At 41.7% G+C, this 13,076-nt stretch overlaps 1 protein-coding gene across 2 annotated transcripts in view; it reads right to left on the reverse strand.

Moving 5' to 3' along the window:
- KPNA6 (karyopherin subunit alpha 6) overlaps window positions 1-13,076 on the reverse strand; it is a 58,136-nt gene that overhangs the window by 14,186 nt on the left and 30,874 nt on the right. For both annotated transcript variants that reach the window (XM_046000282.1, XM_046000289.1), the window contains exons 2-4: window positions 2,489-2,622; window positions 1,313-1,405; window positions 800-899 (exon numbers count right to left, since the gene is read on the reverse strand). In XM_046000282.1, coding sequence (XP_045856238.1) covers window positions 800-899; window positions 1,313-1,405; window positions 2,489-2,622 — 327 coding nt within the window. The remainder of the gene's footprint in view (window positions 1-799; window positions 900-1,312; window positions 1,406-2,488; window positions 2,623-13,076) is intronic.

The following is a 13,076-nucleotide window of genomic DNA, read 5'->3' on the forward strand; positions in this document are numbered from 1 at the left end:
TCCACCATCCTTCCTAGGTAGTCCCGACTGTCCTAATCGACATTTACAAACTCCGTTTTGGTGAGGTAGTTTTCACAATAATTGGTCATGTTTGCTATGTGTGATACAGTTGGCACGCTAAAGAGAAAACCAATCCTAAATTAAGTATACTCACCTTTGGCTTCTGGAAACTTAGTTCCTGAAGTTAGGAATTAAGAAAGAGAAGAAAGCCCAAGAGATGGGGAACCCTAATCTAACTATTTCTCTTACTAAAAAGAGCAGTCCCCGCCCCCCCCACCGGGAGGACTGCTTGATATAAGACAAGAAGTATTTCTCCTATCATACATCAAATTTTTATTGAGTACAAACTATGTGACAGACACAGTTCTAGGTACTGAAGCTACAACAACAAATGAAGTCAAAAGTCTCTGCCTCACAGAGCTTGTATCTAATGAGGAGAGACATTCTATTATGTTAGTAAGTGTAATGAGAAATAAAGAAGAAGGGCAGGGTAAGAAGAGTAAAAACGCTGAGAGTGGAGGGGACTTGCAATTTTAGGTAGGGCACCAGGGCAGGCTTACTGAGAGCCTAGAATATACTCATAGAAGTGGGGAGTTGTCACACAGTTATCAGCGACCAGAGGGTATCAGGCAGAGGGAACAGCCAGTGCATAGATAAGAATGTGCCTGCCTTGTCCAAGGAATACCAAAGCAGTATGGCTAGAGTAGAATGAGTGAAGGGGAGTAGCAGATGAAGTCAGTGAGAGGAAACAAGAGGTTAAATCATATAGGGCCTCCCTGGGGAGGACCAGGCTTTGTACCTTTGGAGAGAAGTTTCCGGAATTTCTGTGTGGTTGCTAACTGTAGGTCAGAATCATCAGAAAAGAGCATCTCCACCATCTCTCGTGTGATCACACTCTCCTAGAACATAAGACAGATTGAAGACTTTGCAAACCAACACCAGAGCTAAATATGAGTACACACTTCTGTTTGGCATCCTGCTTTCTAAAGACTTGAAGGAAGGAGGATGGCGTAACAGCAGGTTCAGGAGAAGGTTATTTGCTGTTGAATCTATGGCTGCTTTAAGTTGGGACATTTGGACAATTGCTAACCTCTGAGCCAAATGATGGCTTCCCTTAAATGTTTCCTCGGGTGTCTCCACTACAGATGCAAACCTATTGATTCCTTATGTTGACCAGTGACAAAATGGACCATGGAAGAAAGAACTTCGCACGGTTGTTGGCAAAGCCACTAGATGACCAGAACTGCCCAATTTCTGTTCTGCAGACACCGGTACTTCCCAGGCCTACCTGAAGCACATGCAATGGCCTTACCCCAGTAGTAGAGCTCACATAGGAGTCCATGAGGAGACTGTCGAACATGGCGGCTTCTTCATTAATCAGCTCCACATTTCTCCGTTTAAAAAGCTGAAAGGAAAAGAGATAGTGGTAAAACTATTCACTGTAATGAAAACAAAGAATGTCCATGTGAAATTATTGCAGTTAGTTAAGGAATGCTAGCATAGTTGAGATAATGCCAAGCTTAATATACTGACATGGAAAGATATTCAAGATATATAACATTTACTATGTTATACCTAATCGTTTGCATTTAAGAGAATACTACTACTTCTTTTTTTTTTTTTTTAAACTAAGCTATATGCCCAATGTGGGGCTTGAATTCATGACCCTGAGATTGAGAGTCACATGTTCTACTGACTAAGGCAGACAGGTGCTCCTAAGAGAACATTTAAAGATAAAGTTGATGAGTGTAAAAGGCTTTGAAGTAAAGGAATAATAGTAAAGCAAGAGGGTGGGCAAAAGCAGGTTAGCTGTCTGCATCTAGACCTGGGCAAGGCACTAGTCCGGTGGTGGTTCATGGCAGAACACTGACTACAGAACACAGAGGACCAGTCCTAGGGAGACTTACAAAGAACGGACTGAAGACATAGAAGAAAGGCAGCCAGAACGGCTGATGAACTCTTTAAGGAGCCAGGCCTAATACTGGCTATCAGGGTGAGGAAGAGAGAAGGCAACAAGGGGCGAGAACTAGAATGTTATACTGAAGACATAAATAATGTCTAAACTGTTCTTTTTTTTAATCGAGAGAGAGCATGTGTGCATGCGAGTTGGGGAGGGAGGGCAGAGGGAGAGAGAGAATTTTAAGCAGGCTTCACGCCCATGCAGAACCTGATTTGGCGGGGGGGGGGGGGGGGGTTGTCCATCTCACAACCCGAAAATCATGACCTGAGCTGAAATCAAGAGTCAGATATTTAAAGCCTGCTAAGCCACCAGACCCCCGTAAGTTGTTCTAAATTATGGAAAAGGAATAAGGGATTGATTCTCTTTTTTCAAAGCTTCCAACATTTCTTTACAATAAAGGAAACTAGATGAGTTGCCCATAGAGCTAAGCTCTTTTCCTAAGGGGAAGGTGACAATGAAAGATGGAGACCAACCATGGGAGCTGAACTGTTTTCCTGAACACATGTTTGAGCACTCAGGTTAACCTACTTGTTGCTCCCGCTTTTGCTTCCGGAGCTGAATGCCCTCTTCTTCTCTTCTTCGTCTCATTTCTTCAGGGTTTAGGGCATTGTTCTTATAGCTCTTCATTCGATAATTGTCTTTCCCGGGGCTCGCCATGGTCTCTACAAAAAAAGATAACAAATATAAAAGCTCTTATTAAGAGGACAGCATTTCCTTTTCACTGGGCTTCTGTCCCTTCCCAGACTCCCAACCTCCCTTGTTCGTGGGGACTGAAGCTCCTCAAGGAGGCCTGATAATCTCAGTAACTTAGCACCTGACATCTCATTTTTTTTTTTTAAAGATTTTATTTATTTATTTGACAGACAGCGATCACAAGTAGGCAGAGAGGCAGGCAGAGAGAGAGAGAGAGAGGAGGAAGCAGGCTCCCTGCTGAGCAGAGAGCCCGATGCAGGGCTCAATCCCAGGACTCTGGGATCCTGACCCGAGCCGAAGGCAGAGGCTTTAACCCACTGAGCCACACAGGCGCCCCCTGACATCTCATTTTTTTTTTTTTTAAAGATTTTATTTTATTTATTTGACAGAGAGAGAGAGATCACAAGTAAGCAGAGAGGCAGGCAGAGAGAGAGAGGAGGAAGCAGGCTCCCCACGGAGCAGAGAGCCCGATGCGGGGCTCGATCCCAGGACCCTGAGATCATGACCTGAGCCAAAGGCAGCGGCTTAATCCACTGAGCCACCCAGGCACCCCCTGACATCTCATTTTTAAAACAGGGACATAACTTCCTACTTCATAGGGTTGTAAGAAGGATTAAATAGGTTAATACTTATGAAGTACTACTTAGAACAGTGCTAGACTGTATGGTAAATGCTCACAAGTTATGATCACCTCTGCAACAAAAGAGAAAACTTGACTTGCCCAATAAACCCAAATTATTTAACCGAGCTAGGTGAAATACATGACAGCATATCTAATTCGGTGGAATACCATGTTATCTTCAATAACCCATATGCCCACCATGTATTTTTCAAATTAAAATTTAAACTTTATTCTGTAATATTTGATACCTACAAAAAGAAACATAATGTTAAGTTACCAAGCAAAAAATACAATGATCATTTGTAAACCTACAACCAAATCTAAGAACTAGAGGATTATCAATGTGCCTGAGTCTTGTTGTGGACCCTTACCCTGCCCTGGGCTCTTCCAGCCTCCCCTCCAACTCCAGCCAAAAGAAAACTGCTATCCCGAATTTCATTCACTTTGAGAAAATGTCTGCCTGGTGTCTAAGTCTGAATAACTGGTCATTCTTTCAAGTAAAAATAGAGTCAACTTTTTAAAGACATTCAAGTATAGTTAACATGCCGTGTTATGTTAGTATCAGGTGTACAACACAGTGATTCAACAACTGTATATTACTCAGTGCTCATCGAGCTAAGCGCGCTCTTAATCCCTATCACCTTTTTTTTTTTTAAAGATTTTATTTATTATTTGACAGACAGAGATCACAAGTAGGCAGAGAGGCAGGCAGAGAGAGAGAGGAAGGGAAGCTGAGCAGAGATCTCTGCTGAGCAGAGATCTGGATGTGGGGCTCGATCCCAGGACCCTGGGATCATGACCTGAGCCAAAAACAGAGGCTTTAACTCACTGAGCCACCCAGGCGCCCCTCCCTATCACCTCTTATACCCATTTTCCCAACCACCCGCACCACCAGTTTGTTCTCTATAGCTTTTTTTGTCTGTCTGTTTCTTTAAAAATGGTGTCAATTTAAAGTGTCTAATTTAGCTAGTAACTTAATTACCCACAAGTGATTCTCCTCCAGACACATTTTCAAACACTGGGTTTGTACTATTTCATCCAGGACATTCTTAAGTGAAACTAGCAAACATTTTTTCCCAACAGTGAGTGAGTCAGGGGCAAATATGGGGACTACTAGTACAGTTTGGTGCCACTGTTTTGATTTGTGCTGAGGAACCAGATATTTCACCCATCATTATTTTTTAACTACTTCTGCAATACGAACATCAAATTAGTAAAAATGGCAAATAATATCTTTAAACTTTTTCCAGCTATATTGAGATATAATTCATCTATAACATCGTTTAAGTTTAAAGCACACAAAGTGATCTATGCATCATACGGCAAGATGATTACCACACGAGGTTAGATGACACGTCTATCACCTCAGTTACCGTGTGTGTGTATATGTGTGTGTGAAAACATTTAAGATCTATTCTCTTAGCAACTGTATATAATACAGTGCTCGTAACTACAGTCGCCATGCTATACATTAGATCCCCAGAATTACATTACAACTAAAGTTTGTACTTGTTGACAACCTTCACTGATTCCCCCACCCCACACTGGCAGCCACCAATCTACAGTTTCTATGAGTTTGGTCTTTTCAGATTCTACACATACATGGATTTATATTTATCTTTCTCCTTTGATTTATTTCACTTCACATAATGACCTCAAGATTCATCCGTATTGTCACAAATGGCAGAATTCCTTTCTTTTTACAGCTGGATAATAACCCATTGTTTATATATACATCCTGTTTTCCTTATCCATTCATCTGTTGATGGAACACTTAGGTTGTTTTCATGTCTTGGCTCTTGTAAATACTACTGCAACTGACACAAGGGTACAGATACGTCTTTGACACAGTGATTTCATTTCACGAAGTGGTATTATAGATCATAAGGTAGTTTATATTTTTAATTTTTTGAGGTAGCTCCATACTCTTTTCCATAGTAGCTATACTTATTTAATTATTATTATTAATTTTTTGAATTTTAAAGTAAACTCCATACCTAGTTTGGGACTTGAACTCACCACCCTGAGATCAAGAGTTGCAAACTCTACTGACCAGGCAGCCAGGCACTTATCTACTTACATTCTTACCAGCCATGTACAAACGTTCCCTTTTCTCCAAATTCTTGCCACCCCTTGGGGTTTTTAAAATTTTTGTTTACTTATTCAGTTAAGTAACCTCTACACCCAAGGTGGGGCTTGAACTCATTACCCCAACATCAAGAGTTGAATGTTCTTCCAACAGAGCCAGCCAGGCACACCTTACCTCTTGGTTTGTTTGTTTTTTTTTTTTTTGATAATAGCCATTCTAACAGGTGTGAGGTAATACCTCACTGTGATTTTGATTTGCATTTCCCTGATGGCTGGTAATGTTAAGCACTTTTTTCATGTACCTATTGGCCACCCATATGTCTGCAAAAAATGTCTATTCAGGTCCTTTGCCCATTTTTAATTGGGTTATTTGGGTTCTGAGTTGTATGAGCTCCTTATATATTTTGGATATTAACTCTTTATCAGATACATGGTCGGCAAATATTTTCTCCCATTCTATAGGCTGCCTTTTCATTTTGTTGACTGTTTCTTTTGCTGTACAGCAGCTTTTTTTTTTTTTCTTTAAAGATTTTATTTATTTATTTGACAGACAGATATCACAAGTAGGCAGAGAGGCAGGCAGAGAGAGAGGAGGAAGCAGGCTCCCCACCGAGCAGAGAGCCCGATGCAGGGGCTCTATCCCAGGACCCTGGGATCATGACCTGAGCCGAAGGCAGAGGCTTTATTTAACCTGCTGAGCCACCCAGGCACCCCGATGTACAGATGCTTTTAAGTTTAGTTCAAGCTTTCTTAGTTTGATGTAGTCCCACTTGTGTATTTTTGTCTTTGTTGCTTATGTTTTTGCTGTCATATCCAAAAAAATCATTTCCAAGGCCCAGCTCTTTTTTCCAGTATTTTCTCCTAGGAGTTATATAGCTTCAGTTCTCACAAATTAAGCCTTGATCCATTCTGAGCTGGCAAATAACATCATAGTCTTCATTTCCCAGGCCCTCTGAAATACTCTGCAGATCCCACTTTGAGAACTCTAAGGAATGAATTGCTGGGTTGTACGCAGGTAAATGTTAAACTTGACCAACTAGCACCATGTTGCCTTCCACTGTGATACCAATTTACACTACCTTACCAATACACTACAGATTCCCATTGATATATATGTTACTTGGAATTTTCACCTTTGCCAATCTACTGTGTATAAGGTATTTCACTGATAATGATTTGCATATCCCAGATTACCAATGAGGTTAGACTTTATATTTATTAGCCATGTTTCCCCTTCTGTGAAATATTTGTATATTTTGAATATTTTTCTACTGAATTCTTTGCCCTTTTCTTTCTTTTTTTTTTTAAGATTTTATTTATTTATTTGACAGAGAGAGATCACAAGCAGACAGAGAGAGAGAGGGAAGCAGGCTTGCTGCCGAGCAGAGAGCCCGATGCGGGACTCGATCCCAGGACCCTGAGATCATGACCTGAGCCGAAGGCAGCGGCTTAACCCACTGAGCCACCCAGGCGCCCTATTTGCCCTTTTCTTACTGATATTTAGTTCTTTAGATATTCTAGTTGTTGGGGCACCTGGGTGGCTCAGTCAGTCAAGCGGCTGCTTCAGCTCAGGTCATGATCCCAGGGTCCTGGGATCGAGCTCCGCATTGGGTTCCCTGCTCAGTGGAGAGCCTTCTTCTCCTTCTCCCTCTGCCTGATGCTCTGCCTACTTGTGCTCTCTCTGTCTCTGTCAAATAAATAAATAAAATCTTTAAAAAAAAGAACTCTAGTTGTCAATCACTTGTGGGCTATCTGTATTACAAATATTTTCTTGCACTTTGAAGCTTTTCAGTTTTTTCAAACAAGAAGTTCTTAATATATATTATATAGTTAAATTTTTCTTTTACACTTAGCTTTTTCTTTTTGTTTCATTTTGTTTTAAAGATTTTATTTATTTATTTGACAGACAGAGATCACAAGTAGGCAGAGAAGCAGGCAGAGAGAGAGAGGGAAGCTGGCTCCCTGGTGAGCAGAGAGCCCAATGTGGGGCTCAATCCCAGGACTCTGTGATCATGACCTGATCCGAAGGCAGAGGCTTAACCGGCTGAGCCACCCAGGTGCCCCCTATGTGTCTTGTTCAATAAATCCTTTCATACTCGCCAAATCAGAAAGATAGCTTCTTCTTACATCTTCTAGAGGTTTTAAAGCTTGCCTTTTATATGTAAGTGTTTCATCTATCTGAAATTTTTTTTTTTAATTTTTTTTAAGATTTTATTTATTTATTTATTTGACAGTGAGAGAGAGAGATCACAATTAGGCAGAGAAGCAGGCAGAGAAAGAGAGAGGGAAGCAGGCTCCCCGCCGAGCAGAGAGCCCGATGTGGGACTCGATCCCAGGACCCTGAGATCATGACCCGAGCTGAAGGCAGCGGCTTAACCCACTGAGCCACCCAGGCGCCCTCATCTATCTGAAATTTAACTATGTATAGGAGATAGCGATTCAATTTCATTTTTTCCATGTGGATAAATAATTGTCTTAGTATAGATTACTGAAAGTGTTCAGTAATCAAGCAAATCTCCCTCTATGACCAAGTCTGGTTACAGGATCCCTAACACTGATCAATTTCTTTCTTGCTCCAACATCGTATTTTCTTTTCTTTTCTTTTTTTTTAAATTTTATTTGGGGGGCACTTGGGCGGCTCAGTCCATTAAGTGTCTGACTCTTGGTTTTGGCTCAGGTGGTGATCCCAGGTCATGGAATTGAGCCCCCTATTGAGATTCTTTCTCTACTTTGCCCTCTGCCCCTCCCCTGCTCTCTCTCTCTCTCTCACACACACACACTCTCTCTAATATAAATGTTTTTTTAAAAGAGATTTTAGGGTGGGGCACCTGGGTGGCTCAGTGGGTTAAAGCCTCTGCCTTCCGCTCAGGTCATGATCCCAAGGGTTTTGGAATCGAGCCCCACATTGGGCTCTCTGTTCACCAGGTAGCCAGCTTCCCTCCCTCTCTCTTTAAGGTAATGGGCATTAAGGAAGGCATGTGATGTGATAAGCACTGGGTGTTACATGCAACTGATGAATTACCGAACTCTACATCTAAAACTAATGATGGGGGCGCCTGGGTGGCTCAGTGGGTTAAGCCTCTGCCTTCGGCTCAGGTCATGATCTCAGAGTCCTGGGATCGAGCCCCGCATCAGGCTCTGTGCTCAGTGAGGAGCCTGTTTCTTCCTCTCTCTCTGCCTGCCTCTCTGCCTCTCTGCCTACTTGTGACCTCTCTATCAAATAAATAAATAAAATATTAAAACAAATGATGTACTACACGTTGGCTAATTGAATTTAAATTAAAGAAAAAAAAGATTTTATTTATTTGACAGTGAGAGAGAGCGGGAGAGACATAAGCAGGAGGAGCTGCAGAGGGAGAAGGAGAAGCAGGCTCCCTGCTCAGCAGGATCATAACCTGAGCCAAAGGTGTCAACTGAGCCACCCAGGTGCCCTGGCATACATCTTTGATGGGTTTAAAAAAGACCCTGTATTCCTAGTTTTCTACACGTGTTTAATCATAACTAACTGTTGATTATTATCCAATCCTTTTTCTGCATCTACTGAGATGACATGTGGTTTTTCTCTTTAAAAGGAATAATGAATGGGGCGCCTGGGTGGCTCAGTGGGTTAAAGCCTCTGCCTTCAGCTTGGGTCATGGTCTCAGGGCCCCAGGATCAAGCCCCGCATCCAGCTCTCTGCTCAGTGGGGAGCCTGCTTCCTCCTCTCTCCCTGCCTGCCTCTCTGCCTACTTGTGATCTCTGTCAAATAAATAAATAAATAATCTTAAAAAAAAAAAAAAAAGAATAATGAATGAATTAAACTATAGGTTTTCTAATACAAAATTACCCAGGAGGGGCTCCCCATGGGCAGGCTCCCTGCTCAGCAGGGAGTCTACTTCTCACTCTCCTTCCACTCCCCTGCCATACACGCATTCTTGTGCATGTTCTCAAATAAAATCTTTTTTAAAAAAGTAGAACACAGAAAAATCATATAGTAGAGAGTATTTAAAAAGGCAAAACTTGCATCTTTCAGAAGACTAAAAGAATTCAAATCTGGTAAAGTTTTTAAAAGAATCGAGGAGGACACAAATATTAGAAATTAAAAAAAAAAAACAACTATTAAGTAACTAAGGAAATTAAAAAGAACATTAACTTTATGCTAACTAACCCCTTTGAAAAGAAATACCTAGAATAACATAAGTTACTACAACTGACTTAAATAGAATGTTTGATTAGCCTTATAATCATGAATATACTGAATCAACAAGACTAGTCCACAAAGAAAATGCCAGCTGGGGTGCCATGGTGGCTCAGCTGGTTAAGTGCCAGCCTTCAGCTCAGGTCATCCCAGGGTCCTAGGATAGAGATATGCGTACCGTGGGGGCGGGGGAGGGGGATTGGTCCTTACTCAGTGGGGAGTCTGCTTCTCCCTCTGCCTGCTGCTCCCCCAGCTTGTACTCAAGTCTCTTTCTCCCTCTTCTGACAAATGAATAAATAAAATCTTAAAAAAAAAAAAAAGAGAAAGAAAGAAAATGCCAGGCGTAAGTGGTTTTACAGAGGAGTTCTGCCAAATTTTCAAAAAATTAGTTATTTTACTCAAATACTTTCAGAAAACAGGAAAAGGGATTTTTTTTTTTTTTAAGGTTTATTTATTTGAGAGTGAGTGGGGGGAGGAGTAGAGTCCCCACTGGGCACCAAGCAAGACTTGGAGCTCAATCCCAAGACCTATAAGATCATGACCTGAGCAGAAACCACCAGCTGATGCTTAACCAACTAAGCCACCCCCGTGCCCTGAGGAGCATTTCTTTTGCTAACACCACCAAAGAAGAGTAATATGAGAAGGTTCTATACTTTTCTTATGTCATTTGTGAACAAGGATACAAAAAAAAATTTTTTTAGGATTTTATTTATTTAGACGGAGAAAGAGACAGTGAGAGGGAACACAAGCATGGGGGAGCTGGAGAGGGAGAAGCAGGCTCCCTGCTGAGCAGGGAGCCTGATATGGAGCTCAATGCCAGGACCTCGATGCCAGAACCCTGGGATCATGACCTGAGCTGAAGGCAGACGCTTAATGACTGAGCCACCCAGGGGCCCGAAGGATATAAAAATCCTAAATAACATTCAAACATATCCAGCAATGTATAAAAAACTAATTCATCCTGACCACATGGGGCTTATTACAGGACTTCATGGGTAATTTTATTTTTTTTTAAAACGTTTTATTTATTTGAGAGAGAGAATGAGCAGTGGTGGGGGGTGTCAGTCAGAGGAAGAGAGAAAAGCAGACTCCCCGCCTAGCAGGAAGCCCAATGCGGGACTCTATCCCAAGACCCAGAGATCATGACCTGAGCTGAACGCATACACTCAACCGACTGAGGCACCCAGAAGCCCCTCCTGTCTGTTTTTTTTTTTTTTTAAGATTTTATTTATTTATTTGACAGACAGAGATCACAGGTAGGCAGAGAGGCAGCCAGAGAGAGAGGAAGGGAAGCAGGCTCCCCACTGAGCAGAGAGCCAGATGCGGGGCTCGATCCCAGGACCCTCGGATCATGACCTGAGCAGAAAGCAGAGGCTTTAACCCACTGAGCCACCCAGGTGCCCCCTGTCTGTTTTTTTCTAAGTGTATTTTTCTACTTTTTAATAAATTTCTAATGTACCTAAGTCATTAATGTTCAGACTTTTTATTTCACTTATTACCTTCCTAAGGCTTTTAGATTTCCTTCAAATTAATATTTTCATTGTAATTCACTTAATACCTGACTTCCATCAGTTTTATTTGGATCATGAAGTGTTCTTTTAAATTAGTGATATTTGGGGACTTACTTTTTCTACTGTTTACTTCTAATATAATTACACTGTAGTTAGAGTCTCAGAGATTCTTTAAATTTACAGATCTTCCTTGACTTATGATTGGGCTACGTCCTCATAAACCCACTCTTGAGCTAACGATACACTGTGAGTCAAAATGCATTTAAGGAGCTCCTGGGTGGCTCAGTCAGATAAGCATCTGCTTTCAGCTCAGGTCATGATCCCAGGGTCCTGGGATCAAGCCCGGAATGCATCAGTGTCCCTGCTCAGAAGGGAGTCTGCTTCTTCCACTGCTTCTCTCTCTCTGATTAAAAAAGATTAAAGATTAAAAGATTAAAAAATCTTTTTAAAAAATGCATTTAATACACCTAACCTACGGAATATCATAGCTTGGCCTAGCTTCCCTTAAAAGTGCTCAGAACACTCATATTAGCCTATAGCTGGGCAAACTCATCTAACACATAGCCTATTTTATAGTTAACATACTCATTATCTCATGTAACTTATTAAATACTGTATGGAAAGTGGAAAAAAAAAAAAAAAAAGAATGGCCATAGGGGCACAGAATGGTTATAAGTGTATGAGTTGTTTACCCTTGTGATCACATGGCTGACGGGAAGCTGGGACTCACTGCTGCTGGTCAGCATCAGGAGAGAGGACTGTACCACATATCACCAGCCTGGAAAAAGACCTAAATTCAAGACTCAAAGTAATGTTTCTACTGAATGTATACTGCTTTCACACCATGGTAAAGTTGAAAAATTTTAAGTTAAGCCATCATAAGTCAGGAACCATCAATAATATAGGGATTTGCTTTTTTGGCTTAATATGTATTCAATTTATCTAAGTGTCCCATGTGTGCTTAAGAAGAACCTGTATTGGGGCGCTTGGGTGGCTCAGTGGGTTGGGCCTCTGCCTTGGGCTCAGGTCGTGGTCTCAGGGTCCTGGGATGGAGCCCCACATTCGGCTCTCTGCTCAGCGGGGAGCCTGCTTCCCTCTACCCTGCCTATTTGTGATCTCTCTCTCTGTCAAATAAATAATTAAAATCTTAAAAAAAGAAGAAGAAGAAGAAGAAGAAGAACCTGTATTCTGGGGCACCTGGGTCGCTCAGAGGGTTAAGCCTCTGCCTTTGGCTCAGGTAATGATGTCAGGGTCCTGGGATAGAGCCCTGCATCGTGCTCTCTGCTCAGCAGGGAGCCTGCTTCTCCCTCTCTCTGCCTGCTACTCTGTCTACTTTTGATCTCTGTCAAACAAATAAAATCTAAAAAAAAAAAAAAAAGAACCTGTGTTCTTTAATAACTATTCATAGCATTCTATATATCATATGTCCATTAAATCAAGTTGTTCCCCATGTTGCTCAACTCTTCCCATTGCTTTACTAATTTTTTTTCTTGACTTATCAACACTGAATGTGTCCATTTCACCCTGTAGTTTTTTTTTTTTAATTAAGATTTTATTTATTTATTTGACAGAGAGAGATCACAAGTAGGCGGGGGGGGGGGGGGGGGGGGGGAGGAAGCAGGCTCCCTGCTGAGCAGAGAGCCCCATGAGGGGCTGGATCCCAGGACCCTGGGATCATGACCGGAGCCAAAAGCAGAGGCTTTAACCCACTGAGCTACTCAGGCGCCCCTCACCCTGTAGTTTTATTTTGCTTTGTATATTCTATGACAATTTTATTAGAGGTACATAAGTTTAGAACAGTCCTGTCTTCCTGGTGTATTGAAGAATTTTTTCATTTTTTAATTTTAAAGAATATTTTATTTATTTATTTGACAGAGTGAGAGAGAGTACACAGTTGTGCAGGAGGAGCAGCAGGCAGAGCGTGAGGGAGAAGCAAGCTCCCTAGTTAGCAAGGAGCCCAATGCGGGACTCGATCCTAGGACCCCGGGATCGTGACCTGAGCCAAAGGCAGATGGTTAACTGACT

This window comes from Meles meles, chromosome 1 (assembly GCF_922984935.1).
Source record: "Meles meles chromosome 1, mMelMel3.1 paternal haplotype, whole genome shotgun sequence".
NCBI classification, from domain to species: Eukaryota; Metazoa; Chordata; class Mammalia; order Carnivora; family Mustelidae; genus Meles; species Meles meles.